Consider the following 14,534-nt stretch of genomic DNA (forward strand, 5'->3'; position numbering starts at 1 on the left):
ACATAGTCCTCGGTCTGCTTTTTCTTGAGCTCTCTGGCTTGCCTCTGATCTGTGTTTGCCAATACAGGATCCATTTGTGTCGTCGTTGGCCCACTGCCTGCCTTGCCTCTTGAGCTGCCTAGATACACAGTTGTCATTGTTCCTCTTGCTTTTAGTGTCTCCTTCTAGATTCTAACACAGATTCACAGCAGAGTTCAATGACTATCAAATGAATAAAGGGACTGTCATAAAGGACCAAACATCGCATGCTAGATGTGTCCTGTGCCGTACAAAATGTTACAGAACAGTAGAAGAAAGGCAGGGCAAGAGGATGGAAAATAAATAAGGCTTTCTGAAGGGATGGAGGTAGAGAAGCTATTGTATCAGGATGGCCAGTGGACTCTGAGTCCTCTGCTTGGGACTGAGATGGAGGTGAAATCCTCAAATCAGAGACCCTCTGCTCTTCTCCTGCCTGGGTAGATCCTGTGATGACTTTTTTGTAACTGGAACTAATGTTTGAACATATCGAAGGGTGTGGGACATGGCTAGGAGGTGGTGGTGAGCACCTTTAATCCCAGCACTCAACAGACAGAGTCAGATGGATCTCTGTGAGTTCTAGGCCAGCCTGGTCTACAGAGCTAGTTCTAGGACAGCCAGGGCTACACAGAAAAAACCCTGTCTTGAAAATAAAAGAGAGTGGGGCTGAGGACTTAGTTTGTCTTTGCCCTGGGTTCTAAACAAAAGGCACCAGATTGAAAGGAAAACATAGCTGAGCCCTCACAGGAAGTCCTTAGTATATTCAGTCTTTGTGGTTTACCCTCAGAGCTTCCTGCCAGCTCTTACCCAGGCTTACCAGGCCTAAGAAGACAAGAAGTGGGCAGAGTGGGCCACAAGTGTGCCCTATGTTGTAAAGCAGGTGCCTCTGGCAGGTGAGTTTCCAATTTTAACTGAACACCTCCCCCAACCTCAGCCTCTCCAGAGGCGGGTCTGCCATACTGCTAGGGAGTCTGCTCTGCCCTGTTCATGATGGTCACCTACAGAACTCACGAATGGAGCCAGAGACATATTAGCCTGCCCTCTGGATGTTACTTGATGTGTTCTTGGTATCTCCAGTATCTATCGAGACCCCCTCTTTACACTAATAATGCTACACAGACCATTGTGAGCCCATCTGAGTGGTCAAGAAACTGAGTCTCCATGAGGCACCTGTTGTTAAAGTGTGTGTACAGAGGTGTCTACCCAAGATGCTGGGACCCCTTTGCAGCTGACACACAGGTGTCGGTTCTGGTCATATAGGTGATGACCCCTAAGATCAATCCAGTGGCCAGAGTGGACCAGATTTGATTTCATTGTCACCCCAACCAGCCTCTTTCCCATTTTGCAGCTTCCTCTCTCAGACCTTGGTCTCCTTTCTAAAACAAGCAGGGTTAATTTTTTATTTGCTCAAGGGAAGTGACAAGTGTCCATTGGGGCACCTGGGGGACTCAAGAGCCTCTGCTCAGGTAGCTGTCTGTAGGACGTGAGCCCGTGGCCACGTGGTAGCTCACATGGGTAGAGGACCTGAGAGGAAGGGGAGGCCTTTACGCTGCTTATCCAACATCCTTACGTGTACATGTTTATGGTCTCTGTGTTTCTGCCGTGACAGATCTAAGAAGAGGCCTCAGATTCCAGAGGCCAGACTGAGTGGCTGCGTGGCTGAGTTAAAAGGTACCACTTTGTCCTGTAAGTCTTGGGAGGCACTTGGGTCCTACTTCTATTAAACACTGGATGGTAGAGTGAGTATGGTCACCGGAAGAAGATAAATCCACGCAGCTTTTTATTGGAAATGACAGGCCCTGCCTTTTTAATTAGGGGGCGGCAGTGAAACACCTTCTCCACTCCCACAGGGAGGCTTTGGCTGAACTCGGGGTCTGGGTAAAGGAGGGCCTTTCTGCTGGTGAATCTGTGTGCCTGATGGAGGAGGTCTCTTCTTCTGCTGGTGCTCACGGGTACGGTGGCTCGGAGGCAAGGGACGATGGCCAGGTGTCTGGAGGTGAGGGCCAGGTGGAGGAGGAGCTTGGAGCGCCACTGGATTCTGCACTGCTGCAGCTGGGGTTGAATGCGGCTTGGGGCCCCTTTCCACAGTGCTTGTTCTGGAAGCTTTTATCTCCAGCTCTTCATCTGTAATGGCAAGATGTTTTAAGAGCTCATTCTGACAATAGTGAACAATATAACATGGGTGTGCAAATGCGTGTGTGTGTGTGAGTACATATGTAGATAAGCGTGGAAGTGTGCCAAGGTTTAACCTCTGATGCCATTTCTTAGGCACTGTCTACTTTTCTTCTTTTTGAGATTCTCTCTCTCTCCTTCTCTCTCTGTGTGTGTCTCTGTCTCTCTCTCTGTCTCTCTCTCTGTCTCTCTCTATCTCTCTCTGTCTTTCTCCTCTCTCTGTGTGTGTCTCTCTGTCTCTGTTTGCCCTGCAACTTATCAAGAAGCCCAGCTAGGCCCAGGGATTCCACCTGCCACTGCTCTGGGGTAGCAAGAACCACCTTGCCCTTTTTATGTGGGTTCTGAGGAGTCTACTTCAGTCCTCATGCTTGAAAAATAAGCACTTTACTAATGGAACTGCCTCCCCAGCCCCAACATGTGGCCATTGAACACGCTTCATGCGATAGGCATCAAACCAGCTGCTTCAGGAGATGTAAAGAGGAAAGGGAAGTTACTCCCACCCTCTTCAAGTTCTGGGTGTGACAGGGGAGAGAGAAACGTTGGCCATAGATACCCTGAGACCCTAGGCCTCTTTAGAACTCAAAAAATATGAGGGAAGAAGACACCTGGGTGGAGAGCTTTGTGCTTAAGGTTTTAGAGTGTAGAGTGAGTATTGGATCTGGGAGTTGTAGCTGGATGCTGCCTAGAGATAATCAGCAAGGTTGCTAAGCAACAACCTTCAGGGCCCGAGCCCACTGTAACCCAGGTCTGAGTGGTCATGAAGGGCATCAGTGACTATACTTCTTCTGTGGCATCTCTACAGTAGGTCTGCCTTTTGCTCAATTTGATTGTCACGCAAGCCACATTCTGAAAGGAAACTGGAGTGCCCTCCAAGGGACAATCTAGCCCTGGGAAATGGGCTAGCTCTTCCAAACTTCATAAGCAAGAGCCATCTCTTGGGCTTTAGCGGGAAAGATGGTTCCTTTCCTCATGCTCGGGAACTTTCTGCTTTGTGTGGCTTCTGTCCAGGAAGACAAGCCCGAGACTGTGTCAATCTTCTTAATGCTGTTTTAAAGCCACACAGGAAATCTGTGGGAGGCCTGGAGCCACTGCTGGGCTCCTTCAGGGCACATCCTTGGTATTCCACTCCCTGTGCCTTAGCCTTCCTCAAGGAGCCAGGGGAGAGTTTCTCTGCGGGGTAAATGAATGGCTGCCTGTACCCTTTTAGAACATGTGTCTTGAAAAGCATGTCTCCGCATCACCAGGAGGCTAACATATGGACCCCAGGTGATATGCACTGTGAACACAGAGCCTCAAAGGCAAACGAGGTGGCTTTGATATCTGAGTGACCCGCGTGCTCTAAGCACATACATAAAAAGACACCCAAAAGACAGAACGTGTCCTTTATGCCATGTTCGGTGCCCCGGAAGTGCCTTCGGTATTTGGAGGAGTATAGGTGAGACTTTGAGCCTAATCCCAGGTCCTAGACACAGACCAGCAGGAGGGACCCAGTTGGGACCCAGCCCTGTGTGAGTCTGAGATTTCTCAGAACCCCAGGGCCATGCCTACCCACTAGCATGTTACCAACTAAAGTCTGCCCTTACCCCAGCATCTGCAGTGACACCTGAACATAGTCCCTAACATATTGTCCCTTGGGCGGTCAGCTCCCTGCTTAGGATCACTAATTCCTGCTTTGTGGGCTGCAGGACAACTCTGCATCAAGGTAATCGTACTCCCAACCTGGACACCTCACTTCCTCAACATCCAACCGGGAAACAAAGGGCCATCAATCACCCTCATTTGGCCTTTTCTTTTCTTGCAGATCTGGGAGTCATATTCACAGCCTCACACACACACTGAGCACTCTGCACTGACCGACTCCCAGTGCCTCCTGGCTGGAGATAGTTTTATCCGTCTTCCTAAGAGCTTGGCCCTGAATGCACCTTTGAGGCATCCAAGGCCAAGTCATTTGTTCACAAACATGGGATTTGGGTGGGAATCTCTCTATCCTTAGGAAAGTTTGTGGACGATTCAGGAATCTCCACACTAGCCATTCACCAAAGCAGCCTCACGTGGTGGATTCTGGGAAGGTATACAGCCTGGCTGCAGCTTCTCAAGGGTCCTTTGATGTTACCCCTGAGAACTGTTCTTCAGAAATCAATCCGAGCACCTAACAGAGCCGTCCAGAAACTCTGGTTCCAACCCTGCCACTCTGATTCTATTCATCCCTTTCTTCCCTTCGAAGACTCAAGAAGGGACGTTCCCATGGGGATCTCACTGCAGCCCACAGTGATAAAGAAGTGGGTGTGCCTACCTTTTCTCCTCCTGTTCCGTTTTTTCCTCTTGCAGATACAGAAAATAAACACTGTCCCAAAGAGCACCAAGAGGAGTCCTCCTGCACCGGCCCCCACTGTGATATAGAGGGTCAGACGTTTCTCTGCAAGAAGAAAATATGGCTAAGGGAACGGTCTTGGGCAGAGTGGTCCTTCCATTCCTATGGCCCAGGCCCCAGCCTCCTACATCAAACAGATGAAAGAGTTCCACAGGGGTTTCCGCCTCCTTGAGGCGAGGCTGAGCTTCTGAGGCTGAGCTTCTGGGGCCTGGAATCCGCAAGGGCTAAGGAGCAGTGCCTGCCCACTTCACCCCATCCCCCACTGAGGAAAAGATCATCCAAGTTCGAGAGAGGGAGGATAGAGGGAGGATGAGTTGCCTGAGGCCTCATGGGACCTTTCCCCCAGTGAAGCAGCCCCCAACTTCAGTGTTCAGCTCTTCTTCTTCCTCCCAAACTCCTCCTGGGTTCAGGAAAGCCGCCTAGATACTCAACAGTTAGCAGTGGCATATGAGGTTCTGATCCCTTCGTCTGCCAGAACAGGGAAGAATAACAGAGAGGAAACCAGTGCCATGGTTGCTCAGGGCAATGGGTTTAGTTTAGCTCTTCCAGGTAAGAGCTGTGTGACCTTTGGTAAGATGCCCCACTTCTCTGAGTCTGTTTCCTTCTTTGTAAAATGGAAACAATGCACCTTACATCACAGAGTAGCTGTCTGAAGTCAGATCAGATAATGGATGGAAAAGTGCTTTTGTAAACTGTAAAACAACACCTAGAGGTGAGGTCTTGCTCTTGCTACACTCTCTGCCCTGGGGTTTTCTGGTAGCTGTTTCCCAGGAGGGGGGGCTAAACCATCTGCTCTTTGTGAATCGATAGCAGTTAGAGAGAGCAGCTGGAGCAGGGGCTCAAAGGACCTCAGGGAGAAGAAACAGGAGCTGAGCCCTGTTTCTTCACAGAGGCCAAAGACTGTTAACACTGTGACCAGGGATGGGCCCCAGGCAAGCTGGAGGTCCACTAAGCAGGGCAGAGGGTCAAAGCAAGCTGTTGATGCTGCTTGTTACCTCCGGCCCTCCGGTCTTCCCCTCGGCCAGTCCTTGCCTGGGAGCTGAGGACCTCTCTGGGCACTGCCTGCGTAGGGGTAGATCCCTCGGCAACCCCTGAAGCTGCTTCAAGGATGAATCCGGGGACCTTCAGGTCCTGTTGGCTTGCCAAAGGCGTGGAATGTCAGAGTCAGCTCCCAAGTGTGAGCAGGGTGGACAGACAAGGCGTCCTGTCCAAGCTGAATCTCCAGCAGATCCTCCCTGTGCGTCCTCGGGCGGACCTCCAGCCCTTCCCCAGACACTCTTGGTCTGAGATGAACCCACTGCAGCACTCTGCGTGCCTGGTGGTGTTCCTGGTGGGGACATCAGTAGCTGTAGCTCTGTCATAAGTCCTTGCAGCATCTCATTCCAGCTGTCCTTCCCATCACCCCCTTGTTTATGTGAGAGAGCACTTCTCCAGAGCCAGCTGCTTCCTCCTCATGGGACTTCAGCACACATTCACTTTATCCCTGCCTGCCTTGGCCTTAGAGTGGGAGGAGTTTTCAAACCCCCCTTTTCTCCTTCATGGCCATTTCCTGGTCCAGCTTCAGCTTCTGCTCTGAACTACAGGTTAAGGAAGCTACACGGCCCCCTGCTCCCAAACCTAGCATCCTCGCCTTCCAAGGCCTTGCCCTCCTTGATAAATACTTATTTTTATTCTGGAGGGATCTAGTTACACTACATATGAAGCATGAGGTTGCCAGATAAAATACGAGACAGCCAGTTAAATTTGAATTTCAAATAAACAATGAATAATTTCTAGGATCAATAGATGGGACCGCTCTTTGTTGGTTCACTGACTAAGTCTGGTGTCTCTAACTCGGGGCCTTCTGAAAGAGGAAAATGGTTTGGAGTCTTGGAGAGGCAGCTTTGCCCCGCCCCTCATGCCTTTGTGATTGGGAAATAGAGGGTGGGGGCAGGGAGGCAGAAGAGGGAGACTACCCATGAACCTAGTGGGTGGGTGTGGTAATAAAATCCTTCTGCATCTGTGCCTTCACACACACACACACACACACACACACACACACACACGTTTCACTGCCGTTCCATCCCTCCAAGCACATGTGAGCTGCACTTAAGTGACACACAGGAGTGATGGAGATTAAGTTCTAAAGGGTGGTCACTTCTCTCTGGAACACTGACTTGCTTTCAGGTTGTTCTGAGAACCTAGCCGCCATGTTGTAAGGCAGCTCTCAAAGGCCCACTCGAGTGAGGCAGAGTGGGTCCCAGGGCTTCCTTCCCACCCGATACTCCCTTGTCAGGGCTGCTTTTCTCTGTGGAGCACACACACACATACACACACACACACACACACGGAGCCCACTGAGGGGAGGGAGCTCTGTTAGGGTCATACCAGCTCAAGTCGATCGAACTTGGGCACTATGATAGCCTTTTCCTCAAACACGGCTGCTGGGGGCTGGGCACAGGGATGGACATCTGCAATCCCAGCAAGAGACTAAGGCAGGAGCATTGCTGCAAGTTGGGAGCCAGCCTAGGCTAACAACTTGGCAAGACTCTCCCCTAAAAGCAAAGCAAACTGGAGCAAAAACAAAGCCAAATTCTTTCTGGGAGCTCCAGGCTCTGGAGATCAATCAGGCCTTCGGCGTTGAGGGCTGATTGGAGCCACTGCAGTGCAGAACTGGTCTCCGGTTGGTGGCAGGAAGGGTGTGCCTCTCTGTTCTCCAGCTCTGCTCTCCCCTGCCCTGCCTCCCAGGCATTCTGAAACCTTGCTCCACATCAGGTGCCCAAAAGGAACCTTTAAAGAGGCGTCAGAATCCAGACCACCAGCTAGCAGAGGGACCTTGGGCTAGTTAGAGTCCCTCCTGCAAAGAGCCTTCTTCAACCTTGCAATCTTTTCTTCTGGGGGAGGCTCCTTGCCTGCCTAACGTGGTCACATCTGTGAGTGGACTGCCAAAGTGGGTTAGCCAGGAACCCACCTCCCCAAAAGGTTCCAGGGAGAAATAATTGTCTTTTCACTTCCAATCCTGTGCCATACTGGCCTCCCAGCTCAGGTTCTGTAGCGCTATAGGCCGGCCTGTGGGCCATCCTGCACCCCCACCCTCCCGCCACCCTGCTTCACTCCGTACCTGGACAGTTGACCACTTCCGTCTTAGACTCCTTGCTGACCCCATTTATCGCCTCACACTTGAATGGTGCTCTCAGGTTGGTCCACTGGTAACTCATGTTCTTCTGGGGGAGGCTCTTGAGGTGTTTTCCCCCTTGATACAGCTTTAGTTCAAAATCTGTCCCTTGTAAGATCGCACAGGTCAGGGTTGTGCTGGGGCACTCCCAGTGGATCACGGGCTTTGAGACCATCTCTGAAAGAAAGATCTGATTTCTGTTAGGCACATTGTGGATACTGTTTTCTTTTTAAGACCAGATCTCACTCTGTAGACCCGATGGCTTAGAAGTCATCTTCCTTCTGCCTCTACCTCCTGAGAGCCGGGATTATGGAACCATGGTCCCATGTACGATGACCGGGCTTTTGTTTGTTTCTTTAATCTTAATAAATATGCCTAATAAAATTGAATTGGTTTGGGACCAGGGAAGTTCAAAAGTCCTGGTCTTTTTTTTTATTTTTGCTTTTAGTTTGACTTTTCTTTTATAAAGATTTATTTATTTATTTTATGTATGAGTGCTCTATCTGCACGTACACCTGCGTGCCAGAAGAGGGCACCAGATCACACTTTAGATGGTTGTGAACCACCATGTGGTTGCTGGCGACTGAAGTCAGGACCTCTGAAAGAGCAGCCAGTGCTCTTAACCACTGAGCCATTTCTCCAGCCCTGGCTTGGTTTGGGTTTGTTTTGGTTTTGGTTTTGCGACAATGCTTCAACATAGCTCAGGCTGGTCTCAAACTCAGTAGCTGAGGATGCCCATGCAATTCTGATAGCCCCACCTCCACCTCCAGGGGCTGGGACACAGGTATGTGCCAGCATGCCAGTTTTCATGTGGTGCTGTGGATCAAATCCAGGTTTCCCTGCACGTTAGGCAAGCATCCTACCAACTACGCTGCACTCTATTGAAGTTCTTTTGATAATTGTATTGAATTGACACGGAGGATCTGGAACAGAGCCATTTCTCTTAAAATTCAAAGACACAGGACATGAGTAAAATAGGTATGGTGATGTGTGTTTACACAGCATCTCTGCCCTCCCGCATTTTCACGGGGTTGCGGGGTGGGGGTGGGGTTCTAACAGCAAGGCTCGTGTTTGTCTTTCCTTTTGCAAATGGCCTTCAACGCCTAGCTTTGGGGTAACCATTAATGATGGCGAGTCAGGTCTGGAGAGTTTGCTCAGCGGTTAAAAGCGCTTGCGGCTTTTCCAAAGGACCAGAGTTGGGTTCCCAGAACCTACACCGTGCAGCTCATTATCGCCTAGCTCCAGGAGAGCTGACCCCTCTTCTGGCCTCTGTCAGCACCTGCACACGTGTGGTAGATACACGCACACACGCACACACAAATGCACAAACACACACATGGGGAAGGGGGATAAAATTAATTCTTAAAAATAAGTCTGTCCGGAAGAAGAACCCCCACAAAGGTATCCCAAGTCCAGAACTGTAGGTGAGGTCCGTCAGCAGCCATCTTGGAGAAATGACTACATGAAAAGCCTTAGCTAGTTGCTGCCCAACAGTGTCCTGGAAGCAGAGGCCCAGGCCAGCATAGGAGTGTCTAAGAAAGCTAAGCTTACCAGAGTAAAAGCACCAGCAGGGAGCCAGAAAGGATGCTGCCCTTCCTAGCCCCAAGGTTCTGAGTCAATTTCTGGCCTTGAAGGACTTCAACTTTAAGAAATGGGAAAATGGCTCCCTACCTGTCTCAAACCAGATAACCTGTTGCCAGGCCCTGGACAAGTCACCAGTCTCAGACTCACATTGCAAACACCACACCCCTCCCGTTTAAGAGCCCTGGGGGGGGGGAATGTCCCCACCCTCAGCGTTAGTAAGCTTAGACCTTGTCCCTGCTCCCCACTCTCCACCTGAAGACCTGAATTCATCACACAGGGCAACAGTGAAGTTTTCCTATTTCTCCTCTCTCTAGCTTTCAGACCACAGTGTCGTCCCCATCGGCCTCCCGAGTCTAATTCCATTTCCGCCCAACATACAAGCATGCAGAAATGCAGTTTCCTTTCCATCCTGAGATTCTGTGTGTCTCAAAATAAGGAGATGATAGATGCATCCCCATCCAGCAGAGCATGTTGTCTCGGGGTTGCCTGGCAAGAGACTGCCTGTCTTTCTAGAGTAAAAAACCTTCTTCATAGTAAGATCCAATTATTATAAGAAACACTGATCAAATTTTAAAAGCCTTTAAAGGCAGTTGGAGATCACCTACAGTTCTGTTACTCGGGACTGTTAACACTTTGAGGCATATCTTTATCGGATATTTTCTACACATAAACCCATAATACATATTTTTTTCAAATTAAAACCGGATTATGTACCTGGGAGTCAGAGAGCTACTCGCACTGAGGGTTGAATCCATGACCTCGGGCATTAAGGCAAAAGCTCTATCACTGCATTACATCCCCAGCCCCTGGATCACGTGACGACATAACCCCCCCCTTCAGTCCTTTACTCTGAAATTGTACCATTATGGCCCCTTTCCATGGGCACCAGGACATGTACAGCTCTGCCAGCTTTTTAAGTGGTGATCCTACTTAAGCTGCTAGAGCTTTCCAGTGCGCGCTTGTACTTAACTCACGCAGACACAGCCATGAGCATCCTTCTGTAGGCAGCGTCCCTGTAAAAAGGACTTTCTCAAAGTGACCTGGACTGCTTCCCTCCTGGATATGCCTTTGTTCCCCACCCCCTTTGGTTTTTCAAGGCAGAGTTTCTCTGGGTAACACTGGCTGTCCTGGAGCTAGCTCAGACTGGACCCTAACTCACAGAGATCCGCATGCCTTTGCCTCTCAAGAGCTGAGATTAAAGGCATGGACCAGTACTTCCCGGCTAGATATGACTCCTTAATCTTGGGCTTCTCTCCCCCACAGGAGTCTAGGGACCCTAAACTGTTCTGCCTGATAAGGGAAGGTAAAATCTAGGAACACATAGGGTACTGTTACACTCACAACTCACGACACCCCTCCTTGGATAGTATAGGCCTCGTGAACATCCTAATAGACAAATCTGTCGTGTTCCAAAATCTGTCAAGCCACAACTCAGTACCATACATGGAAAGTCTCTTGCCGTGAGACCTTGTTTCCTACACAACACTATTTAAAATACCGTTTTAAATTATCTTGAATAGTGTGTATGACATATATATATATAAGCATGGATGAATGTTGTGTTTACATTTAGGTCCCATCTCCAAGATATAGCATACACACACACATTTTTGAAATCTTCAAAAAGCCCCAAATCCTAAACACTTCTAATCTCAAGCTCATTAAGTAAGTGATATATAACCTGCACTAGGTTAAATCAGGTTTGGGGTGGGTCAGAGGACAATTTTCCAATGCTGCATAATATATAGTCATATAAAATGGGGACAGGCCCTCAAGTTGAGTCAGCATATTGTGTGACATTGACATTTGCATACACTAGTGAAGCCACCACTTTTAGTCTGAGGGGTATGGGTTTCCTTTTAGGGGGTAAGGAAAATGTTGCCTCCGGCGATAACCACATAATTCTGTGACTATGCAGAAAGCTGTTGAACTGTGCATGGCAAACGGCAAACTGTGTGGTATGTGAATTATATAATGGCAAACTGTGTGATATGTGAATTATATAACAACGAGCTCGTTTGGGAGGGGATATCACCATCCTTGTCCAGAGAAGGCCTGACTTTGTTCCTGTCAAACAGTGAGAACACGGCCACTTCTGACCAGGCCTGTTTCGTTATGGGTGGATAGAAGCTTGTAATTTTAAGTTCTCAGGATTGCCAAAGAAAACCAGGCTAACAAGTGCCTGACTTCTCTCTAGTAGCCATGATCACCCCAGGTGACAGTGATAGAGTACATGAATAGGCTATGCAGGGTTCAATACAGCTCAGTGCCACAACAGGACCTCAGAGCCACATGGTCTGCGGGCATGACTCTGGCCATTCTCGGTGCCCACAATGAGTGGTCGTTCTCATCCCCACCCTGTTTCTGGAAAATTCTCTCTAGATAAAGTTACAGGATTAGGGTCTGGAAAGGGTTGTGTACAGAAGAGCTAACAGGGGGCCCTGGAGAGGGGTTGGTGTTAGGCCCAGGTGCTGAGTACTGGACAGGAAGGACACCCACGGGGGGATGAGGGGAGCCCTTTCTGTAGTGACATTTCCTGTGTGAAGCTCAGAATGTTTGTGTGCTCCCTGAATGGCAGATCTATTCTGCACAAGGCATTCTCAGCTTTCTCCTCTTACCCACTGGTTTGAGCTGCCCGTTTGTCCCTGGACTTTTAGCTTTGGTGGCATCCCATGCTTCGTTCTCTTCTTTCTCACCCACCTAAGCTTCCTCACTTCCTCCTCACCCCCACACCCGGCATGCTTGTGTCCCTCCTCATCTCTCGGGTACCCTTTACTCCAGGCCAGTGACCATCAATGACAACTCTTCTCACTAGAAGCTCTTGGAACGCTATAGATCCCACTGGCGCACATACTCCATGCCAGGAGCCTGGGCATCTGACAGCTTTCTTGCTGGTTCTTATGCACTACCCAGATTAAGTCCACCTGCTTGGCCTCGCTGGGAGGACAGGAGAGGCTTCCTGTTGGTCTTCTCCTGTTGCTCTTCGGTATCATGCCCTCTCAGTGCACACCAAGACAAAGCCGCACCTTATGTGTTTAGTTCAGGGACCAGAAAAATTGCCGTCCACCTTCACTGTGTTGATGTTGAGAAGACTAAACAGAGAAGCTGTTGCTCCTTCGACTCGGCATCTCCAGCCCTATCTTGCCCTCTAACTCCTTCAGAGTACCCTGGCTTGAACTTAGCTCTCCAGACAAGAGGCTCACTGCTCCTAGGCACCCTCTGATATCCTGTCCACCTACAACTTCATCGGCCTCCAAGGATGCCCGTGTCTTTGCTCTGCTAACCTGTCTTCTTTCTGATTAGTGCCCGTCTGTAACCTGGGAGTCTTTGCACAGCCCCACAGCCACCCAAAGAGAGAGGGAAAGGCAGACAGGCTTGAGGGCCACCCTCACCCACTGGAGTCTTCATTGTGGGCCACACAGGTAACATTGGATGGGGATGCTACAGAAACGCTACATGGCACCCGTCCTAAAATGAAAACCTTGAGGGAATGAAGACTTACCCAGAATCCTCAAGTCCAGCGCCTTCGACAGCCTAACCATCCCATTTGTGCCATACGCCATTACATTGTAGGTGTCGCTGTCATTTCTCATCATCGGCTTCTTTATCTTCAAGGATCCGTTTTCTAAGACCTCATACATTTCTGATATCAAAAAAGCTGCCCCCTTCCTTTTAAACTCTGCAACCAGGGTGTCCCTCCTTACCCATCGCACCTCATCAATATCATCAGTCATTTGAAAGTCAGGAATGTTCAGGGTGATGCCGTGACCCAAGACACCCCAGATGATCCCATTGTCTCTGCAGTCCACCCCTGTAAAAAAAAAAAAAAAAGTAAGGTGGTTTCTGAGGTCTTGGGACTATGGAGACTCTCTCCCTCTTCGCCTCTCATGTCCACTCCAAGGTCTCCGGAAGAGCTCCTCGCGAATGCTTACCTTTGCCTGAAAGGCTGAAGAGCAGAAAGAAACCCAAGAATTCACATTTCATCTTTAGAGTTCTTTTCCCAGGGGTGACTCTGAGTTCTTTCTGTTGGGACTGTGGTGAGGCTGGCAGAAGCCACACCCAGCAACCTGAACCACGTGCCTTTCATGCTTGCTGTTCACAGTAGGGGAGGGGGAGGAAAAGGGAAGGGGGGAGAGAGGGAGAGACAGAGAGGGAGAGAGGGGGAGGGAGAGAGACCGAGACCGAGACCCTATCAAAATGACCCATTCATTTGCTGCCCTCCTTAGCCAAAATAGGTGTCTGTGTCACATTTTAATCTTTACAAAAACAGTTTAGGGTGTTGGGTTTTAGCACCCCACCAGAGGAAGAGGGACTGGGAAGTCAGTTGCCAGAGCTAGCCTTTTGTGAATTCAGGTAATGTATATTTGGGGAGGATTGGGAGGTGTGGCCTTGTTGGAGGTGTGTCACTGAGGGTGGGCTTAGAGATCTTTAAAGCCCTAGCGGTCCTGTTAGCGCTCTTGCTCTCTCTCTTTCTCTCTCCTCCCCCTCCTCTCCCCTTTCCGTCCTCTCCCCTCCCCCTGTCTGTCTGTCTGTCTGTCTGTCTGTCTGTCTGTCTGTCTGTCTCCTGCTGTGGATAGGAGTGTAACCCCCCAGCTACTGCTCCAGCACTATGCTTCATGCCTGCTGCCATGCTTCTGGCCATTCTGGCCATGGACCTGTAAGACCCCAGTAGATTCTTCCTTCTCTAAGTTGCCTTGGTCATGATGGGTTGTCACAGCCATTGAGAAGTGACTGCGCCACGCATGAACACCATGCCTGAAGAGGCCAGAGGAGTCCATGGATCTCCTGGAATTGAAGTTACAGATGGCTGTGAGCTGTCATGTGGATGCTGGGAGTGGAACCCGGGTCTTCCGGAAGAGCGGCCCGTGCTCTTAAGTACCAAGTCCTAAGACTATAAAATAATAGTGAACAGGGATACAAGGACTATGGTTCCTAAAGAGACAACAGACAGGTCACGTGGGCAAGAGATACAGTGAACATACAGTCTTTCGATTCTTTAGAATTCAGTGAGGAAAGATCTTCAAAACCACGGTTTTTCCATTTCAGGTGCTTAACAACAGCCACAACAATGCATTACAGTTGAGTTAAAACATTAATTCCAAGGGGGGAAAAACAAGTGAAATAATTCCTATTCTCAAGAATAGGAAGAATTCCTATTCTTGAGTATAGAAAAATCTTCCTATATATACTGCACAATTCAGAAATAGTGAAGGCCACATAAAAATCTAGAATCTATGC

At 49.4% G+C, this 14,534-nt stretch overlaps 1 protein-coding gene across 1 annotated transcript; it reads right to left on the minus strand.

Moving 5' to 3' along the window:
* Nucleotides 1–1,764: 1,764 nt before the first annotated feature.
* Cd2 (CD2 molecule) lies at nucleotides 1,765–13,334 on the minus strand. Its single transcript, XM_021196655.1, has 5 exons — nucleotides 13,229–13,334; nucleotides 12,799–13,107; nucleotides 7,659–7,889; nucleotides 4,481–4,603; nucleotides 1,765–2,139 (listed from the first exon to the last, which is right to left on the minus strand). Exons 1-5 carry the CDS (start codon nucleotides 13,278–13,280, stop codon nucleotides 1,823–1,825), a joined length of 1,032 nt encoding a protein of 343 aa, XP_021052314.1. The 5' UTR covers nucleotides 13,281–13,334; the 3' UTR covers nucleotides 1,765–1,822.
* Between the last annotated feature and the right edge of the window lie 1,200 nt (nucleotides 13,335–14,534).

Source organism: Mus pahari, chromosome 4 (genome assembly GCF_900095145.1).
Source record: "Mus pahari chromosome 4, PAHARI_EIJ_v1.1, whole genome shotgun sequence".
Taxonomy (NCBI): Eukaryota; Metazoa; Chordata; class Mammalia; order Rodentia; family Muridae; genus Mus; species Mus pahari.

What these genes read in the sequence shown, in the direction of transcription:
- Cd2 (XM_021196655.1), bottom strand. Translation starts at nt 13,280, where the DNA reads ATGAAATGTGAATTCTTGGGTTTCTTTCTGCTCTTCAGCCTTTCAGGC. An exon ending in CTTCAGCCTTTCAGGCAAAG is followed by an intron (nt 13,108 to 13,228) that starts GTAAGCATTCGC and finishes TTTTTTTTACAG; the next exon opens with GGGTGGACTGCAGAGACAAT. An exon ending in ACGGAACAGGAGGAGAAAAG is followed by an intron (nt 2,140 to 4,480) that starts GTAGGCACACCC and finishes TTGCCATTACAG; the next exon opens with ATGAAGAGCTGGAGATAAAA.